Source organism: Anas platyrhynchos, chromosome 8 (genome assembly GCF_047663525.1).
Source record: "Anas platyrhynchos isolate ZD024472 breed Pekin duck chromosome 8, IASCAAS_PekinDuck_T2T, whole genome shotgun sequence".
Classification (NCBI taxonomy): Eukaryota; Metazoa; Chordata; class Aves; order Anseriformes; family Anatidae; genus Anas; species Anas platyrhynchos.
Genome location: NC_092594.1, coordinates 24945608 through 24964430, shown reverse-complemented (window position 1 = coordinate 24964430; position 18823 = coordinate 24945608). Strand labels below are relative to the sequence as shown.

The window sequence follows — 18823 nt, the reverse complement described above, 5'->3', positions numbered from 1 at the left end:
TCCACTGTCTCCAGTCTGAATAGCGATGGTCCTCCGCATCAGTCTGTGAGTGTCAGGTAGAGCACCAAAGTTGCTGAACCACGTAGACTAAGCAACAGAGCAATTGTCATACAAGGTCTAACTTAAGACCAGATTTCATGATGAGTTTCATTTCTTCATTCAACCAAATCCTGTGCATCAGATAGGATTGGATCCGACAAGTTTCTGTTGTAAAATGCTATAAAACAGGCTGAAATCTAGGCCAGAGCTAGGGATAGTTCTTGGGAAGCTCTCAGGATTTCCTGGAGGGCAAGGTGTGGCTCTGTATGTGGGAGGTAAACGCCAGTGATTTTCTGTTACTAGTAATTATGTGCAGCTTGAGTTTCATTAATAGGAGCTACATATGCATACTGGAGAAAAAAAAAAAAGAAAAAAAAAGTTTATCTGACACGGTTTATTACATGTTGCCAGCTAAATGTCTTACAGTGTTCATTACCTTTGTTATTTTGTGATTAGCACTTATAAACGCCCAAAAACATGTTCATATTTTACCAACACGTAAGAAAAAAAGTTCTGCCACAGAGAGTTTATAATCTAAAAGAGAAGAGTATCTCCTGATGCATCTCCAAATTATACCGCCAATCTAATAGTTTGGAACTGCTTCTCCTTGCATTACTATTTGTTTTTACTAGCCTTAGTCATTTGGCTTTTGACAGCCACCTTGTTTACAATTACTACCAAATACAGAAATACACCTTCCAGAAAGTTATCCTGAGGTGAACACCCAACATGGAAATACCAGTCTTAAAAGATTTCATAAACCGATAAAAGAAAAGAAACAGAATTGTATCACAAGAAAGGTGCTGGGTAGCCTTAAAAGAGTTGCTAGATGCTAGATTGAGTGAATATTTTAAGCGTTTGAGTGAATATTCTCCAAAATTGGGCAATAAAAACAGAAAAGAAAAAAAAAAAGTAATCTAGCTAGAAATGTCTTTTAGCCTGATTTATTTAAAAATCCATTAATTGCTGTCTCTAATCAGGTACTACTGGAATATTATGGCAGACACTCTAAAATTTTTATTAAAGTTTTAATTTTTTTTTCTCCGTTCTGATGTTTCATAGCATCATGGGGTTTTAGGCCAGAAGAAAGCACTGATTCTCCTGTCTGACCTTTTGCACACTACAGGTGATAGAATTAACTTAAGTGATTTCTGTGTAATTTCTGCGGGAGCTAGAACACTTCCTTTGGAAAAAAATTTACCTTCTCTATTTAAAGACTTAAGGTGACAAGCAGTACTTCACAAGTGGTTTTTAATCCAAGAATATCTCGTCTCACCTTTCTAGCACTACATCTTTTAAAAGGTTCATCTGCTAACTGAAGATTACTATGATGACAATTATTCTCTTTACTGATGTAATTCCAGGTTAATTAGCTCTTCTGTGATTCACTGATGGACTAAAGATACTAAGTTTTTTAAGTCTCTTCTGTGAAGAGGGTTTTTAGACCATTCAGGTCAACCATTCAGGTCTGTTTAACCAGTTCCAGTTTGCCGGCTTTAGCATGGATACCAGACCAAGACATGCTGCATCACCAACAGAATTCCTGCTGCTGTCGTGTGCTCCCCATGTTTTTACACCCAAAGACTGCATTTCTGTACACTCTTAAATGCTTTTATGTAGTGCTACTTTTCATATTGCAGTCCTCCACCAGATACCTAATCAACATATTTCTTTCCTAGAAATATTAGCTTGCATTTAACTATATCACCTTGCACCTTATTCAAGTCAGCTCATCTTACCTAATATTCTGGTAACACTGAGGAATAAATCCTTATTATATATCACTTCTCAATTTCTGTTTCTTACACAAATATAATTTTCTCAACTAACTAATATGTGTTACTGGCCATTTATAAATACTTCTGACTTATTAATAATGCCAAGTAGAAAATATTCCTGAGTCTATTTTTTCTACTAAGAGCTAAAGAGTAATATAACCAGACACTGAAATGTAGTAAAATAGAAGTATAATTAAGCAATATACCTTGCTTAATTGTTGATAACGTGTTGATACCATGGATGTAGGAGAGATTTACAAGGGGAAAACCAATTTCACTTGAGGTATTTTACCCTGTAACAAAATAGTCCCATTGTTTCTATGGTAACATCTACAAATCACTCTGCAGCAATTTTGAACAGGGAGAAAATTCTTGGATATCTCTGTGTAATCTGCAAGCAGAAAAACAAGCAAAACTATTTGCTGTATCCAATTCTGTTTACTACAGAGAAAATATTACACTACAGCACAAATATGCCCTAATATAAAATAACAGGAAGTCAGTACATAAGATGAAAACAGGAGGCAGCATATTCTGAAATACATCTGTTAGAAAGGAGTCATAATTCTAATAAACTCTTTCTTCTTCAGTACGTAAAGGAATGTTTTATTAAGGTAGCCTAAGCCAGGTATAATTGCCACTAGGAGAGAGATACTAAGATTACTTCCTACAAAGAGGACCACACACCCCCAGTAAACACAAGTTTTTCTACATACCCACAAAGTTGATGAAACATTGCCATTGACTACCTTCCCTCTTACAAGGGAAGACCCTAGAAAAGGGTCTTTACTAGGGACAAGACCCTAGAAAAGTACAGTGATCTTCAGAAGGAGCAAAGTGATTTCAGCAAAATATCAGGCTGAAGACAGCTTTGATGCTTCTTCAATTCTTTGTCACAAGTAGTTAGTGGATTAAACTTCTCAAAAAGTCTAAATGCATCAAATTACAATTTTCTGGTTTATAGGAGTTGTAGTTGGAGAAATACTCCTCTTTTCTGCCCTGTACACTTGAGGCTCCAGCCAACTGGAGCTTTCCCTTCCCTTCCCTTCCCTTCCCTTCCCTTCCCTTCCCTTCCCTTCCCTTCCCTTCCCTTCCCTTCCCTTCCCTTCCCTTCCCTTCCCTTCCCTTCCCTTCCCTTCCCTTCCCTTCCCTTCTTTTTTTTTTTTTTTCATTATCTAGTAGTTTTAATCTACTATAATAACTAACCAGAAGTGCTGACAGATTTGTATTAAATCAAACACCCATTTTTCTTTGGGATGATTTGCCCAGATTAAGATAATGGACAGCTATACCATCTTGATAGGTCCTGTAGGAAGGAATTATTTTTATGTCTGTTATAGCTGTATGTTTAAGATTGTGTTGAAATACATATATAAAGCATGTCTTAAGTCTTTTTTTTTTTTAACTCTAATGAGCTTTAAAGTTGGACACAGATACAGCAGACAATAGTTTCCATAATTTTAAATGATACATTTGCAAGACTTTTGCAAGAATACCACATAAAATACCCTATTTTTAAAGACTCTCCTTTGCTTCATTAAGTTTTGCTGTCTCAGACTTCCAAACATTTGACCTCTTCTCCTTTCTCACACGCACATGCCTACATATTCTGCAATGTTGGACAACCATTGAAATGCATAATTAATCACTTCTCTTCGCACGGTATAGCAAGAAGGTTACAGTAGGCTGAATTGCTGCAACTTTGAGAAGAGCAAGAAGGACGACCCAGGGACCCACAGGTCTGTCAGCCTTAGCTCTGTCCCTAGATTGACTGTTGACCAAATACACCTGGAAGCCTTTTCCAAGCACTTGCAGGACACGAAGGTGGCTGGGAACAGCCAGTGTAATGTGCCTTTACCAAGGACAAAGATTTGATAAGAAGGTTGGCTCAGCAGAAAAGGAAAGAGCAGTGGATGCTGTTTACCTTGACTTTAGGGAGGCATTTGACATTGTCTCCCACAACATCTTTGTAGTCACAGAGGTAAAATATGGAGCGGGGCATAGGGTGCGTTGGGTAGTTGGCTGGGCTCTTGGGTACAATAGATGGTGATCAGCAGTGCAAGGTCCACCAAAAAGGTGGCTGGTGCCAGTGCACTCTCAGCAAGTTCTTGTAATACCTATTTGAAGGGTGGTGGTGGTGTCATAGAATCTGGAATATCAAGCCTTCTATTCAAAGGGGCCTTTCCTTTTTTACCATTGTTTTCTTTCTTATACCAAGAACTTTTTTACACAAAAGCTATATAAAAAAAAAAAAAAAAAAAAAAAAACAGGAAGACTAAAGAAACTCTCAAAAGCTAGGGCATTACAGAATGAAAATTGACCAAGAAGCTTTCATGTGGTCTTCTTACACACCAGTAAGAGTATAACACAGACTTTAATTTTAGGGACAGACACAAAGCCTACATTCCTCATTTACTGAGTCCTGGACTTCAGACTTCTGGAATCTGATATGATCCTGAACATGGTGAAGTTAACTGTGAAACATACTTGTAGTTTGAATGTATGATGGTAGGTATTCTCAAAATACCCAGCTTCGGGTGTCTCACACTGGGTATTCTGAATTCATAGATATGTAAGATAAATTTTCTTTTGGCCAATTTGTTTCATTTTCCCATTTGTATAACAGAGCTAATACCTTCTTCCCCAAATGACCATCCCAAATACTGTAAAGAAAAGTAACCCAGAAAAGCACATGAAAATAATTTATTTCTGTGTTGAGTTATGGGATTAGTACAGGTATTTGGAGCACATGATAAGATCCAGTGTTCATCATGAAACGTTAAATAATACCCAACTTCACTGAGCATGATCCCCATTTATCCATTAGAGAGATTGCCCTGGGTGATTGAAAATGGTGAAATTAAAGACTGTAAACAAGATCTACTAAGGAATGTAAGCCTGTAAGTCCCAAACAGATGATCCTGAAAACTACCCGTGCAGTTCCAGCACGGGCACCTTGTAATTTTACTTTGCTTCCCTACGTAATGTTCCCCTAGAGAAACAGCCCTGGGTATGCCCTAGTCTGGCAACAATCTGGAAGGAACTAAGCAGCTGAACATTTATTTAATGCTTATGCATAGTTGGATGAACAAGAGGCTTTCTACAGCACAGGTTCTTGGAACCATGTAACAACCATCACAAGTCTAGGCTCTCTACAAAATACAATTCAGGCTTTCTCTCAAAAAGTGATGGTATTGATGCCCATCTTTCATATGACACGTTGCACCAATAGCTTGAATTAGAAGAATGAAGAAAGTTCTCAGCCCAGAAAAACCTGAGGGCTTGTGGTTTTATTGTTACATTGAAAATAAGGATGTGATTCTCAATCTCCAGAGGCTGGAAAGTCCTGTCTCCTATATCATATGTGAATACTTTGACTTCTGAACTACCAGTTGAAGGAAACTACTCTATCTAGCTTTGCTATACGGCCAGCAGGCAGAGGCTGCAAGCAAGAGTGTAAAGAATGTCTCGTTTGAGGGGCCTGGTATGGCTCAACATGATCAAAGCTCCTGTACTAACTGCTCTGCAGTCTGAAGACTGAGTTGCTTACAGGCCTAACAAACAAACAAACAAAAAAACAGACCTTTGGGGTACAACTACGTTAGCCACACGGCACCATGAGGGCATGGGAGAACTTGCTTTAAATGAGCAAGAATGAGAAGAGCACAGTCATGTAGTTCAGCAATCTGCTCCTGCCAGTTAGCCCTCTGGGTAGCTGAAGAGGACACCTGCCGCCGCAGTACGCAACCAGCCGCACCCCAAGGCCCAGCGAGTAGTTCCACTTCGCAGCGCCTTGTTCCACCTCAGTTTGTTAGCCTCCGTGCCTCAGCTTGGCTACCTGTACATAGCACTAACTTCGTTTAGATAGATTCTTCACCACCAACGGAAATCTCAGGTTTTGTAGAAGGTTTTACAAGCCCTAAGTGTAGGCCTCAGCAAAGCTGGCCCTTGAGGGAACCTTGAGCCACCTCACAGCTTATGGGTGCTTTGCGGTGACCCCACGTTCCTTGTTTCCCCTCTCCCAGCCAGGTCTAGATCCATGACAATACTGTTTCCAAATGTGTAACCCTGGAGAATTTTGTCCTGGGGGAAAAAACAGTCACTTCTCCCTTAACCTCACTGCTTTGCCTTATTAATGAGGTAACATATAGTCTAAATGAATCAATTTTAAAAACATATAAAACAGCTTTTTATTTTCCAGGTAAAACAACAACTAGAACACTTGTTATGAAGAAAGAAAAAATCCTGTCTGTGTCACATAGACAATGCAGGTTTGGAGCACTGCATTTTCTGGGGCTTTTTTTTCAGTATAGTGAATCTTGAAGACATCTTGTCTACCTTGAGGTAATGAAATTAAGAAAAATAAAACAAAAATAGCAAGATTTAAAAAAAAATAAATCTCTTTCTAATACATTTTTGGAACCAGGGGCACTTTAGCCTCTTTCTTCTTACCATTCCGTAAGTATTTTCTAATTTCTGTTCTCCAACTTAATTTTTGTCCTTTCAGTTTAATCACAAAATACTTTTCTACTGTTTAAAATGACAAAATGTCAAAAAAAAAGTGTGTGTGGGGGGGGGGGGGGGGAAACAACAGTGATCTACCAATACAAACCAAAACAATGCTTCCACTGCTGCAACTCAGTCAGTGGTAGTTTACAGAAAGGTTTCCTCAAAAATTCCATAGTTCTGACATGGAATAAATGTCTCCCTTTATTACTTTCCAGTGGAGAAATTACTTGCTGGTTTACACAAACCTAAGCTACTGGTGCTTTCTTGGTTAAACTGTTATTATTTTAAACAGAATTCATAGCTAAATAAGCAAAATACCCTGGGACCCACAGTGTCTCTATGAAAAAATTAAATCAACAATGCACATGCATTTATTAGTTAGGCCTTCGACTCAAGTTATAGTTGTTCCTTTTTAGTGATCTTACTTTTACCAGACCCAAAATGTGTCTCTGGTGTATTTTTATGGTCCCTCCACTGCCTTAGGAAGCTTTTGTATTATTGTGTATCATTATTTTGTTCCTGTGAGTCCTTAGAACAAAAGCCTATGAATAATATTAGGAAGTTGTCTTCCTTCTTGTTGAGAGAAATATGTGTTTTTTTTTCCACATGTAAGCACTCACTGAGTTTCACATAATCATGCCATCCGTACATGTCTGCAGTGATTCCAACTGAAACTACAAATAACTCAGAATTCCCCAAAAGTTCTAATAACAGCAGTGATTAAAATCTCTACTAATGACTTTTAGAGATACACTTGCAATATCTAATATTTGAATCAGCTGGTAAGATAAAATTACAGAAAGTCTTTGGTTAACATAGTCCCAACTAAATTCCCCAAACCTTAATTACCATGGAAACTACTTATCCTTAAGGCTCTATGGATAGCTGAAATATTTTCTCTTGACAAAAACGGGAGTAAGGCCAAAAAAATATGGGACTGTACGTAATGAGGCCTTTGATCTTTCATTTACTTCTGTGTTAATTAGATATAACCTCAATGAAGCAAATCAAGTTACACAGTTTAATTAGTTTACAGGACAGGAGAAGCAGATTTGAGATGTTGTCTAGTTCTTCTTTTTTTCTAGGTCTTCTTCCATTAGCCTCATGAATTTATGTTAACACATTTAAGTTTTCTAGTAAAAGAAACCCAGTAGTGCAAAATATTATTTGTAAATAAAATTAGTGGACATATTCCAAGTTTTGAGACAATTCTGGAAACAAGTCTGGAGACAGAGGAATAATCTGTTCCACTGAGGTGCTGAGTTTAAGCTGGAAAATTAGGTCAGGAACAGAAATCCTCATTTCCAGTTTTATATATATTAAATCTCTAATTAGTTGTAGGGGTTCTCGTTCCAAGAAAACGTTTTAAGAGCTTTTAATGGACTAAAAGTAATTTGCAGTGAAGTTACGATAAAAAACCCTGGCACGTTATGCAGGTAAGTTATGGATACCCCTTCATTTTATGTTGTTGGATAGGGCTTTGGGCAACCTGACCTCAGGAAAGAAGCCCCTGCACGTATCAGGGGGTTGCAGTACGTTATCTCTTAAGGATCCTGCCAGCCCAAGCCATTCTGTGATTCTATGACAAAACCCCATAGCAGCTTCCAAGCAGATGCTCGCCATGAGTTAATTTATTTGTGCTCTGTGACCAAACGCCTAGAACGTGTGCATGCGGGAGAGCACCACAGGCTCAGGATATAATATATATAATGTATGTAAACCCGCCAGCGCATCGTGTTTGTTGAAGGCTTCCCATCTCCATGTTGTTAAGCCTGATTATAAGGTGCGCTGCGGTGCTAATTTGTATTAAACACCTCTCATCTTATCGCAGGGTCTCTTCCCTGCCGAGCACTGAGCTGGGCTGTTGTGCAGGTACCCCAAGTGTAACAACAACAGGCCATGCCATGCCCTTGCCGGCCACCCCGGGCCCGCTGCCCGCCGCCGGCCCCTGCGAGCAGCCCCTGGGGGCGCAGCGACACCGCAAGCCCCCGCCCCGCCGCGCACGCGCCCCCCGCTCCCCGCCCGCCGGGAGTCCGCGCAAGCGCACAGCGCGGGGTCCCGGCAGCGAGGCAAGATGGCGGCCGGCGGGCAGACGCCGGGTGGCGGTAACATGGCGGTCGGCGGGGCAGGCCCCGAGCGCGGTGCAGAGCCGCCGGCCCCGGAGCGAGTCCTCTTCCCGCCGACGTTCAGCGTGTCCGAGATCAAGAACAAGCAGCGCCGGCACTTCATGTTCGTCCGCTGGAAGCAGCAGCAGAGGAAGGTGGGGCAGGCGGGCGGGCGGGCGCGGAGGGCGGGCGGGCAGGCTTGGGCCGTGCTAACGCCGCTGTGCCCCCGCAGGAGAAGCTGGCCCTCAGGAAGAAGCGGAGGAAGGAGCGAGAAGCCCTCGGAGACAAGGTGAGGGCTGCGGTGAGCGGCTGGGGGAGCGAGCAGGGGCGCTGCCCGGCTGTTCCCCGACCCGTCCAAGCCTCTCGGCGCGGGTTCTCAGGCGTCGTGTAGGTATAGCTGGGAGTTACGCTCTCATAAGCAGTACTCTTATAAACCGTAGCTAGGAGTTACACTTTCATAAGCAATATCCTTATAAACCAGAGCAACCGATCTGCCCAGACCAGTTGTCCGCTTTTTTCAGCTTTGGACAAGGGTTTGGCATCTCTTCCTAAACTACTTCTCAAGCATAATGAGTTTAAATAAGTTGTGAGGTCCTGTATTATCATAATTTTACAATAGTAAATGGGGCAAACAATGTATCCTGTTTATTATTAAACTGTAGGTGTCAAGGATATAATGTATTGCTGTTAAGTGGATTTTTTTTTAATTCCACAGTACAAAAGATAGACAAATCTCTCACATCTTGTTTTATTTTGTTTGCTTTGGAATTGTGTTTCATCTATTACAGTGGAATTAAGCAGTGTTGCTGTTCTAGTGATGCTTTTCATCTGTGTGATGCTCTCCCTCCATGTGATGCTTTCAGGCATTCCAATACTTAGGAGTATTTTTAATCAAATGATGTTGCTAGTGATGCCTATTGATGTTGTAACGTCTTTTTTTTAAAGTTGGCACAAAACAAAAAAAATATTTGTAATTCCATGTAAAAAGCAATCCCATGGTAGCATGGTTTATGCATAGCACTTTAAAGCTACGTGAATTTGTTACATTAATAAACCTACATTTATTTTAGGCACCTCCAAAAGCCGTTCCGAAGACTATTGAAAATCAGAGAGTTTATGATGAGACAACTGTAGATCCCAATGATGAAGAGGTAACTGCTTGATTTTTGCATATGCTATTAACGTTTTTTTTTCCAAAGAAGCAACTTAAAATGCATTGATAAAATTGATTATTCTTTATTCTCCTACGAAGGTGTTAATGGATTACTTTTCATGTGATGGGTTCACTAAGAGGTGATGTCCTTCTTTCATTGTCTCCATTAGATAATCGCCTTTTGCATTACTGCTATTGACAGCAGAACCTGACAACTTCTGTTACGCTAGACTCTTCTAAATGTAAAAACCACATCTTGCAATGATTAGTTACATGATAATCTTGTTGAATTGGGATTTTTCCTATTAAATTAAGTTTCATCAAAAGTCAGATTGAACAATTGTTCTTCAGTTATTTCATATATGATAGATTTACAAGACTTCTATTCTTGCAGGTTGCATTTGATGAAGCGACTGATGAATTTGCACCATACTTCAACAGACAGACAGTTCCTAAGATTCTTATTACAACGTCAGACAGACCTCGTGGGGTTTGTATGCTTTACTTGGGGTGTTCTGGGCAATTAATTGGTTATATGATACCAAGTTATAAATACTGTGATTGGTCAATGACATTTTTGGTATAGAAATCACTTTTAAAAACTTTTTGTAGGTTCTGTGAATAGACAAAGAAAACTTGATGGCCAGGAGATACTTTAATGTTAGATTCTTTTTGGTCACCAGTGCCATGCTTTTGGTTCTAGCACTGTTCAAGATGGGTGTAATTTAACTGGGAAGATTGAGTTTTTTGTCCTCAGGCTATGGTACGATGTATAAGCCCGTGATAACTCCATACAATCTTATATAGAAAAAACACCAAACTGAAAACTATAGCTTCCATGCATTTGTTTTTTCTGTTTAATTTAGTGATTCTCAAGAGCCTTTGTGTGTATGCAGTCTATTAGTTTCTTTAGCACTGATTGTTTCCTTCATTAAAAAAACCCTTGTGTTTATGTTTTTGTATGCAGATGATGATGATGTACATTAGGTTCATCTCCTAATTAGGGAGATTTCTGACACCTGTGAAAACTTGTAGAAGAAGTGGTTTTAAAAACTGGAAGCAGTACGCCTCAAGCAGTTTCTAGAGAAACTTGAGCATAACCCATAGGGGTTATGCTTTCATAATTCTCCTGTTTTACTGTGATTGAGAAGAAAATAGTACATTCCAAAAAAAATCAGTCCCTCATGTTCTGTAGTCTTGACTACAAATAAATTTTCCAGTGACTCAAAGAATTAACTTGGTAGCTTATCTTCAAATGGTTTATTATTTCTAATATCTCTATAAGCATCAAGGAGGGCAGTCAGAATAAAGAATCCTCCATCTCCCCTGGTATTTGAATTTGGTATTGTATTTACCGCATTGCAATTTAACTCATCTTTTACAGAGGACAGTGAGGTTCTGTGAACAGTTGTCTACGGTTATACCTAATTCGCATGTCTACTATCGAAGAGGATTAGCTTTGAAAAGGATTATTCCACAATGTATCGCGAGGGACTTCACAGATTTAATCGTCATTAATGAAGATCGTAAAATACCAAGTATCCTTTGTGTAAATACTAAGATATAGTAATAGCTCTAGGCCTGCTAGCAGAGAAACTTTCTAATTAGTGTGTGTCTAAGATCTACTTTTTTCTGGATTTTTCTTCACTGTGCAGTTTACAGGGTAACCACAGAGTTAAAAATCACTGTGTCAACTTGAGTATTTGATGGCTAATGGAACTTCAGATTATTAAAGTGCTTTTTGTTTTAGTTTGTAGTGTATGGATAAATGTTACTGTTGCAGTAAACTTAAGAGTTTTTTAATAATCTTCCTTTTTGATCAGGAAGTTTAGTTTTGCTGACTTGATAAATAATTACTGAGAAGGTAATAGAAGTTAACTCTGGTTAGCTTTTGAAACCGAACTTAATATCCATGTGTCAGAACCCTAGCTAACTAGTTAATGAATGTATTTTGGAGAACATAATGGAACCTTGTTAATGTGGCATAGATTATGGATATAGTACTATAGTGTCATGTTGCGTTTTACAGAATATGTTCCTCTGTTAACTACGTGTCAAATTTTACCAACTTTTTTTTCTTAACTCTATGAACAGACGGTCTTGTTTTAAGTCACTTGCCTGATGGTCCTACTGCTCATTTTAAAATGAGTAGCGTCCGCTTGCGTAAAGAAATAAAGGTGAGGCTCTAAAAAAATCAAATTATAGTCTGTGGTTTAAAAATAAATATGTTCAGTCTACTTGCACTGTCCAAATGGATTGCAATTTTTGCAAGGTTTAGCTGATCTTGAAAAATTGCTTTTTCATAAGCTAACAGGGGCCATATAGCAGTATATTCTACTTCTGTAGGCAGCTTACTTCAAATTTCATAGTTATGTGCTGAACTTAGCTGTCTGCCAAGTATTTTTATAGTCATATCAATAAATAACCAGGGAAAGCATATACCCAGTGTAATTACAAGATAGGATATATATAGAAGTAAGTGGTATGCAAGATTTCAATAGATGCAGTTCCTAGTCTTGAATAAAATGTAGTCTTTCTTATTCTTACAGCCTTGTCACCTCTTCTGAAGTAAGTATTGCTTACTTAATCCAAAATAACTTGCAGGAAAGTGTTTCTTTTTCCTCCTTTTTTGAATTAAGTACTTTTTAAATGTAATCTGTATTTATTAAGGACTGTCCCATATACTGCTAGTTGGTATGTACAGAGATTTTCAGCATCCTGTTATAGGTAGTCCGCTTACAGACTGATTCTTTGCTGTAGTGGGTGCAGTCAGGCAGGAGTGGAAGTTGGTTGCAGGAGAGAGGAAATACAAAATTATTTATTTGTGCTTTTTCTTTAAATTTTTAGTGTTAAACCAGAGATCCTTATGTTACCACCTTCTGCTTTACTTACATACAAACTGTTTCAAGAAACAATTAGGAATGTTATCAGGTCCTGCTTGTCTTCACCCTGTTTTATTTCAAACTTTTATTTGATAATGTATTAAAATAGTTTTGCATACGATGTATTATTTGCATTCTAATCTATTACTGTCTTTCCAGCGAAAAGGGAAGCAGCCTACAGAACATGTACCTGAAGTCATCTTGAATAATTTTACAACACGACTTGGCCATTCTGTTGGTCGCATGTTTGCTTCTCTCTTCCCACATGATCCTCAGTTCATCGGAAGACAAGTAGCGACATTTCACAACCAGCGAGACTACATCTTTTTCAGATTCCACAGGTGACATTTGGCCCAAAACTCTTGAATGGGAGATAATGTTCTTATAACTCAGCACCTAATAATGCTTCTTTCTCTCAAGGTATATCTTCAAGAGTGAAAAGAAAGTGGGAATTCAAGAACTTGGGCCACGTTTTACATTAAAGTTGAGGTCCCTTCAAAAAGGAACCTTTGATTCCAAATTTGGAGAATATGAATGGGTTCATAAGGTATGTCTAAGTAATACTAGGCCTGCTTGGGAGGTGATAATGAATCTGACATTAACCAGAAATCTCAGTCTAAAGAAAAACAGTATACGTATAAATGCACTTCTCAAAACAGATTTAACATTGAGAGGTATTTTTGACAAATACGCGAAGTAGAAGCATTCTGCTATATAGCTAGGATGGTAAGTGCCAATACGCCAAGACAACTTACTTGCAGTATGTAAGTTCTTTAAAATATACAAACAAAAGTGAAAAATGTTCCTCTGGTGTAAGTTATTACTGGAAGCCTAATAAGCTTGATTAAAGGCATTTTTTGTGCAAGGTCAGTGCAAGAATTTTTATCTAAAAACAATTAAGCAGTTTGTATGAACATTAATTCTTATATTCTGTTTGGTATTAATGCTGACTTTTCAAAATCTTCAAGTAAAGTGGAAGTATTATCTAAAGATAAATGGCTTTTCCAGTCATTTTACCTATCAACTGCAATTGCATGGTAAAAACTTAGAAGAAAGTGAGTATTCAAGCTTTATCAGAAGGAAAATTCCAGTATTTATGCTGTAGTCCATGATATGTATAATCTTTGTTTTAAAGACACTGAGTCTACTGTGTGTAAAGACTCCTCTAAGCAACTGATCTCCAATTTCTCTCCCTTACTAGTCCTGAAAGGCTGAGTATAGAGACTCACCTACTCTGTGATGCATTTCACTGCCTACACTAGTCTAAATTGGAGTGGTCATCTTTGTATATCATTGCTTGAATTTGTTGAGTAATATTTTTTCTTTTAAATTTCAGCGTCGAGAAATGGACACAAGTAGAAGAAAATTTCACTTATAACAGACAGCTACCTGCCAGTTGTTGATGACCAGAAATGTGTCTTTGAACTATGGATAATCTCAAACTCAAAACTAGTAATGATAATGAACAGTATCTGGCTACAGAAAGACAAACTGTAAACATTAAAACTTTCTACAGGACCAGTTCAAGTAGGACAGCATATTTTTTTCCTCCTATGGTTGCAACTAAATCATACGTGACAAAAAGACTGCCTCTTTTTCCAATTTAGCAGGAAGATCTATGGTAATCAGTAGCCTGTAATTTTGCTATCACTGAAACTTTGTCATGACTGCTGCTGTGCTGTGGAATTAAATTATACTTTACTGTGCTGAAGACATAGTATTTTGTTAAAAAAATATTATCAGAATAAACTATTTTTCACTTACACAGTTTTTTTTTTTTTTCCCATTAAGCAGCTAAACTGAGCTGTTGCACATCTTACTAAGGTAAGAGAGAAATATTTTGAGATGCTGACTTACAGTATGCTGTTCTTTTACAGTGCAGTGTTAGTTCTCAAAAAATGGTCTCCTGCATAGAGAACATTGAGAAAGATGTATGCAATGTGGGAAGTCTTAACAGTATTTAATTCTTTAACATCTTGCATAAAATAACTACATTGCTTAAATGGGGGGGGAGTGAGGGGCTTGACTATTATGTGTATCACTCTTCTAAATACTGTGATACTTAAAGAAATGCATACTCAGAACAATCCATCTAAGAAATTCTGATGGGAAAGAATTCATAAAGCCAGCGTTGAGCAGGTGAGATTTCCGAACAGGGTTTTTCTCAGTAAAATTTTAATGTTTTTTTTCAGCCTTGATAGCTATATTTGAGTTCACTACCTGCAGAGTGAACTTACTGTTCTGCCTTAAGTTTGCACATTCACAGGCAGCTTAAAAGCTCCGTTTTCTTTGAATTATTTTCTTTCCAATATGTAGCTATAGCAAGTGCTTTTTAGTATTAACCTAAAGAGCCTAAAGTAAGCTATCTGCTCAATAGAATTACTCTTTAAAGAAAATCATGGTTTTATTACTCTTCGCCTTTATTTAATGTGTATGCTGTATAGCTAATTATTTTTTTCCTGTTCTATTTCTATCATGCTTCTAAGAAGCCTCATTGTTTTATAAGAGTATCAACCCAAGACAAACTTGCAGCAGCACAGAATATTTAGACTGACATGCTCTCTAGCTGCTGCACAGTGATGTAGTAACTGGTGAGGTATCAATTTATCTAGAAGTGAATCAATTTCTTACAGTAATGGCAATGCCAAACACTTTCATTTTTTGTCAAAACATTTTTATTTTTTGCTTGGTATATAAAACTGATTCCCACATGAAACAGAAATATTGTAACTAGCATACAGTTCATTCGGAGAGGTAGATGGTAAGAGGTTTGATAACAGTAGCAATTTTACAGTTAGATTTGGCACATTAAAGCTAAGCTTTTGTATGGACTTCAAACCAGGCCACTCCTTGAGGCACTGCCCCTACAGACATCAGCAGCTAGGTAAAGATGCTAAAAGATCTGAAAAACAAAACCAAAATGAGGTAATTAGAGATGTATGAAGCCTAAATGAAGCAAATGTCTAAGAACATGGACCTTTAAAGTATGTCATAAGCAGCTAGGTAGAAAAAAAAATCTAAAGCTATTTCACAGAACTTTAAATTACAAAATAAGCTTTTAAAAAAATAAAGCTAGCCCCAGGGGTACAAGAAGATAAAGCTATTACAAAGGAACTGAACTGTAGTGTCTCCTGGAAGCTAAATCTTCAGTAAGGCAAAATAAGTTGTTCCCTGTCACTTGATGCCTACAGAAATATTGAGCATCTACTTCACCATTGAAAAGCAGGGGGAGTCTGGGTAACTAACAAATTACACTTCCTCTTGGTTCATCTTGTAAACACAAGGATTACAACTAAGAAATTACCTACTTTGAGGAAGTGCTTAAACAGTGAAGGAATAAAAATTTCCATGTAGGTAGCGTAACTAAAATTGCTGTTCTAATAACTTCTGGCTCGTAACATCAGCAGAAACAATTGTTCCATTGCAGTATCTGAAAACAAGGGCTATAATTAAGAAAAAAATATTAAATCTGTTCTGCCCATTGTGTGCACGTGAAAACGAAGTTATTTCCTGACATCCATACTAGGTGGCAAAACTCAGGGGGAACGGTATGTGGCACTGATTCAACCCTAGCTTATTTGGCTTTTTATAGGACAGCAGTCCATAATGCTTGTAATGATTTTGTCTTTCTTGAATTACTGCTTAAAGCTGAAGCGACAATACTGGAGGCACAACTCAGTCCTGGAATACTATCTAAGAACAGTTTATAAAATGCATGATAGAAACAACTTCAAAAGCTACATGAACTCTAGAACACATTTCAGTGACACTGCTGTAAATCATTCAAGAAAATGGAAGGAATGTGTAATGAATTTTTTTTTAAATCATTAAGTATAAACCTCAATATTGTTATTACTCTGCTAGCTTTACTAGCATGAGCCACCTTGTTTGTACACAGACTATTTGGAAGCTTTTTATAGTCTGCTTGAGAGTAGTGAATAGCTGCCAAACAAGAAAGAAAGACTAACAACTTAATCAGATTGTGATCGCCTTTCTTTGAAGCTGCCTACATAACACAGCCTAACAAACTACAGTTCTTTGGGTGATGTAGGTCCACAGCAAAAACACAATTCTTAAACCTTACGATTCATAATCCTTAGAAATCTCATGAGCTGTGGTCAACTGCGTATCAAGTGATCTGAAAATAACATTTACTGTCACACCCTGGTAGATGGAAGTTGCAATAGGAAAGAGGGACATGATGATTTCCATGCATTTCCTATGTGTAACATATCAAATCATTGTGACTCAGAGTCTCAGTAAGACATATGTGGAGCAAAATCTAATCTCTATAAACTTTAGTCTAAAATCTAATCAGATTTTTCAAACAATGACAGAGTAGTCATTTTCACAATGATAGCAGCAATGTTAGTGAACCTGTAAAAGTTTAGGAATGAAAATCCAAATGTGTATTCAACCGTTTCTAGTTATTTGAACTGCTGTTCTTGTTTTATTCACGTATGAGTCATTTGAGAAGCATATGGGCAGTGATCAAGTTTTTGGACCCAATGCTTCTTGGTTTAGATGTCAGGGCACGTTCTAAAGGGGATAGGGACCCTTTGAGACAATCACTAACCCATCTTTGAAAGAGCTGTCTGAGAGTTTAAAAACTAAGTCCTAAGAACTAAAGTCTGCTTTACCTACTACAATCAGCGTTCACCACATACTTCTTCAGGAAAGTAATCCCATGTGAGAAAAAGGAAATAACACCCTTAACACAGAAGGAAGTTGCAGCAGAACTACTTTACAGTCAGGTCAGACCATATAGCAGCTCTATAGTAGCTAGCCCCCACTCCTGCTGCAGCAACAGAAACTGGTCGAAGCTCTGCAACACTTAAGTACTACTCTCAATACCTGTGAACAGCATATGTCTAGTATAGAGCTACCTCCCACAATATGGGAAGAGAGACCCAAAATTGGGATCTAGACCAATACCAGCTGCAGAAGTCAGATGACTTCTGAATACTTTTAACAAAGGCAGTCTCTCTTAAAGCCAGCTATTTTTAATGACAGAACAAAGTTTATTGCTCATAATTCAAGAACTTACCACTGAAAGATACTAAAGTAGTCCACATAATTACAAAAATGAACAAACTTTCTGGGGTCTGAATGGATTTGTACTTGATGACACTCCTGTCAGTAGGGGATCATGTTGTGCATTCTGCAGGCAGAACTGCTTCAAGTCCGCTGCGGCCTGAGAAACCTAGTCATAATAAAAACAGGCATTAATTAGGATTCACTGAACATCCTCTTTACAGAGGATGTAACTGCATCAAAAATACAGTGCTGTTAAATGATTTGGCAATACCGCTTAAGTAGGTGTTTTACAATAACTTCACTGTACTTTTTTGGTTTGTCAGCCAAAAAGTTTTGTGCTATTATAGAAATAATTTGGAAAACTGATGTTATGCCTAAGTGTGAAGCCTGAAAGATGAGCTGTCTTTAAGATTGCTTTGTTAAATACACAAAGACCCTTATTCTAGTTTAAGTTGTTTTTAAATGGGGCCTGTAGTTTAAGACCCTCTACTGAATAAGCTGGCATTTTATCTTCCCTTGGAAGGCTATCCTCAGGCTGAGATAGCATACGTGTTTTATTTTTCATAGGCTGCACCTAACAACAGAAAAGCGCAAAAACTTCCTTGCTTTTCTTTGCTGTAACTCCGAACTTGGAAGAAGCAATTACAAACTCTCAACAGCAGCATCCCCGCTGCTACCCTGTGCGTGCGGTTTGCTCAGAGCTCCTCTGGCTCGGCACGGCCCGGTGGCGCCCCGAGGACGCCCAAGGCGCCGTACTCCGTTCGCCTGGCAGCGAAGCCTCCATTTCCCAGCCCAGCCGAGGCAACCTGTTGCAAACCCCAGCGGAGCAGCCCGCCCGGCCAGCGCGGTGCTGGGAGCAGCCCCTCCCCAGCGGCAGGCCATGAAAGGGGCAGCGAGGCCCCTCCGCGGCACTCGGGGGGCCAAGGGCAGCTGTAGGAAGCCACAGGGCCCGGCCCGAGCCCCGGGGCAGCGGAGCCCCCGGGCCGAAGCTCGGCCGCCGCCCAGGAGGGCCGGAGGGGAGCGGGCGGCCCCGGCCCCCGCCCTGCCCCGGGGACTGCGCCGCCGGCCCGGCCGCCCCCTCGGAGCGCGGCGGGGCGCGGTCCCCGGGCGGTAATGGCGGCGCGGCCCCGCGCCTCACCTTGACGCGCGTGACGCTGGCCTCCAGGCGCAGCTGCTGCACCACCTTCTTCATGGCCGCCACGTTGGAGGAGCCCGACATGGTGGCAGCGGCGGCGGCACACCCAGCACCAACTTTCCGGCGCGTCCCAAACTCCTGCCCCGCAGCGCCTGCGCAACCGGGGCCGCCGGCAGCCGCGGGGG

The 18823-nt window shown here is 39.4% G+C and overlaps 2 protein-coding genes across 2 annotated transcripts; one reads left to right on the top strand and one right to left on the bottom strand.

Moving 5' to 3' along the window:
• The first annotated feature begins 8341 nt into the window (after positions 1-8341).
• On the top strand, positions 8342-14229 carry RPF1 (ribosome production factor 1 homolog). Its single transcript, XM_027462665.3, has 9 exons — positions 8342-8586; positions 8664-8720; positions 9502-9582; positions 9979-10074; positions 10969-11122; positions 11679-11761; positions 12626-12807; positions 12887-13013; positions 13803-14229. Exons 1-9 carry the CDS (start codon positions 8401-8403, stop codon positions 13842-13844), a joined length of 1008 nt encoding a protein of 335 aa, XP_027318466.1. The 5' UTR covers positions 8342-8400; the 3' UTR covers positions 13845-14229.
• An 889-nt stretch (positions 14230-15118) lies between these two features.
• Positions 15119-18807, bottom strand: GNG5 (G protein subunit gamma 5). Its single transcript, XM_027462666.3, has 3 exons — positions 18642-18807; positions 17514-17669; positions 15119-15368 (listed from the first exon to the last, which is right to left on the bottom strand). Exons 1-2 carry the CDS (start codon positions 18720-18722, stop codon positions 17544-17546), a joined length of 207 nt encoding a protein of 68 aa, XP_027318467.1. The 5' UTR covers positions 18723-18807; the 3' UTR covers positions 15119-15368; positions 17514-17543.
• Positions 18808-18823: the final 16 nt, after the last annotated feature.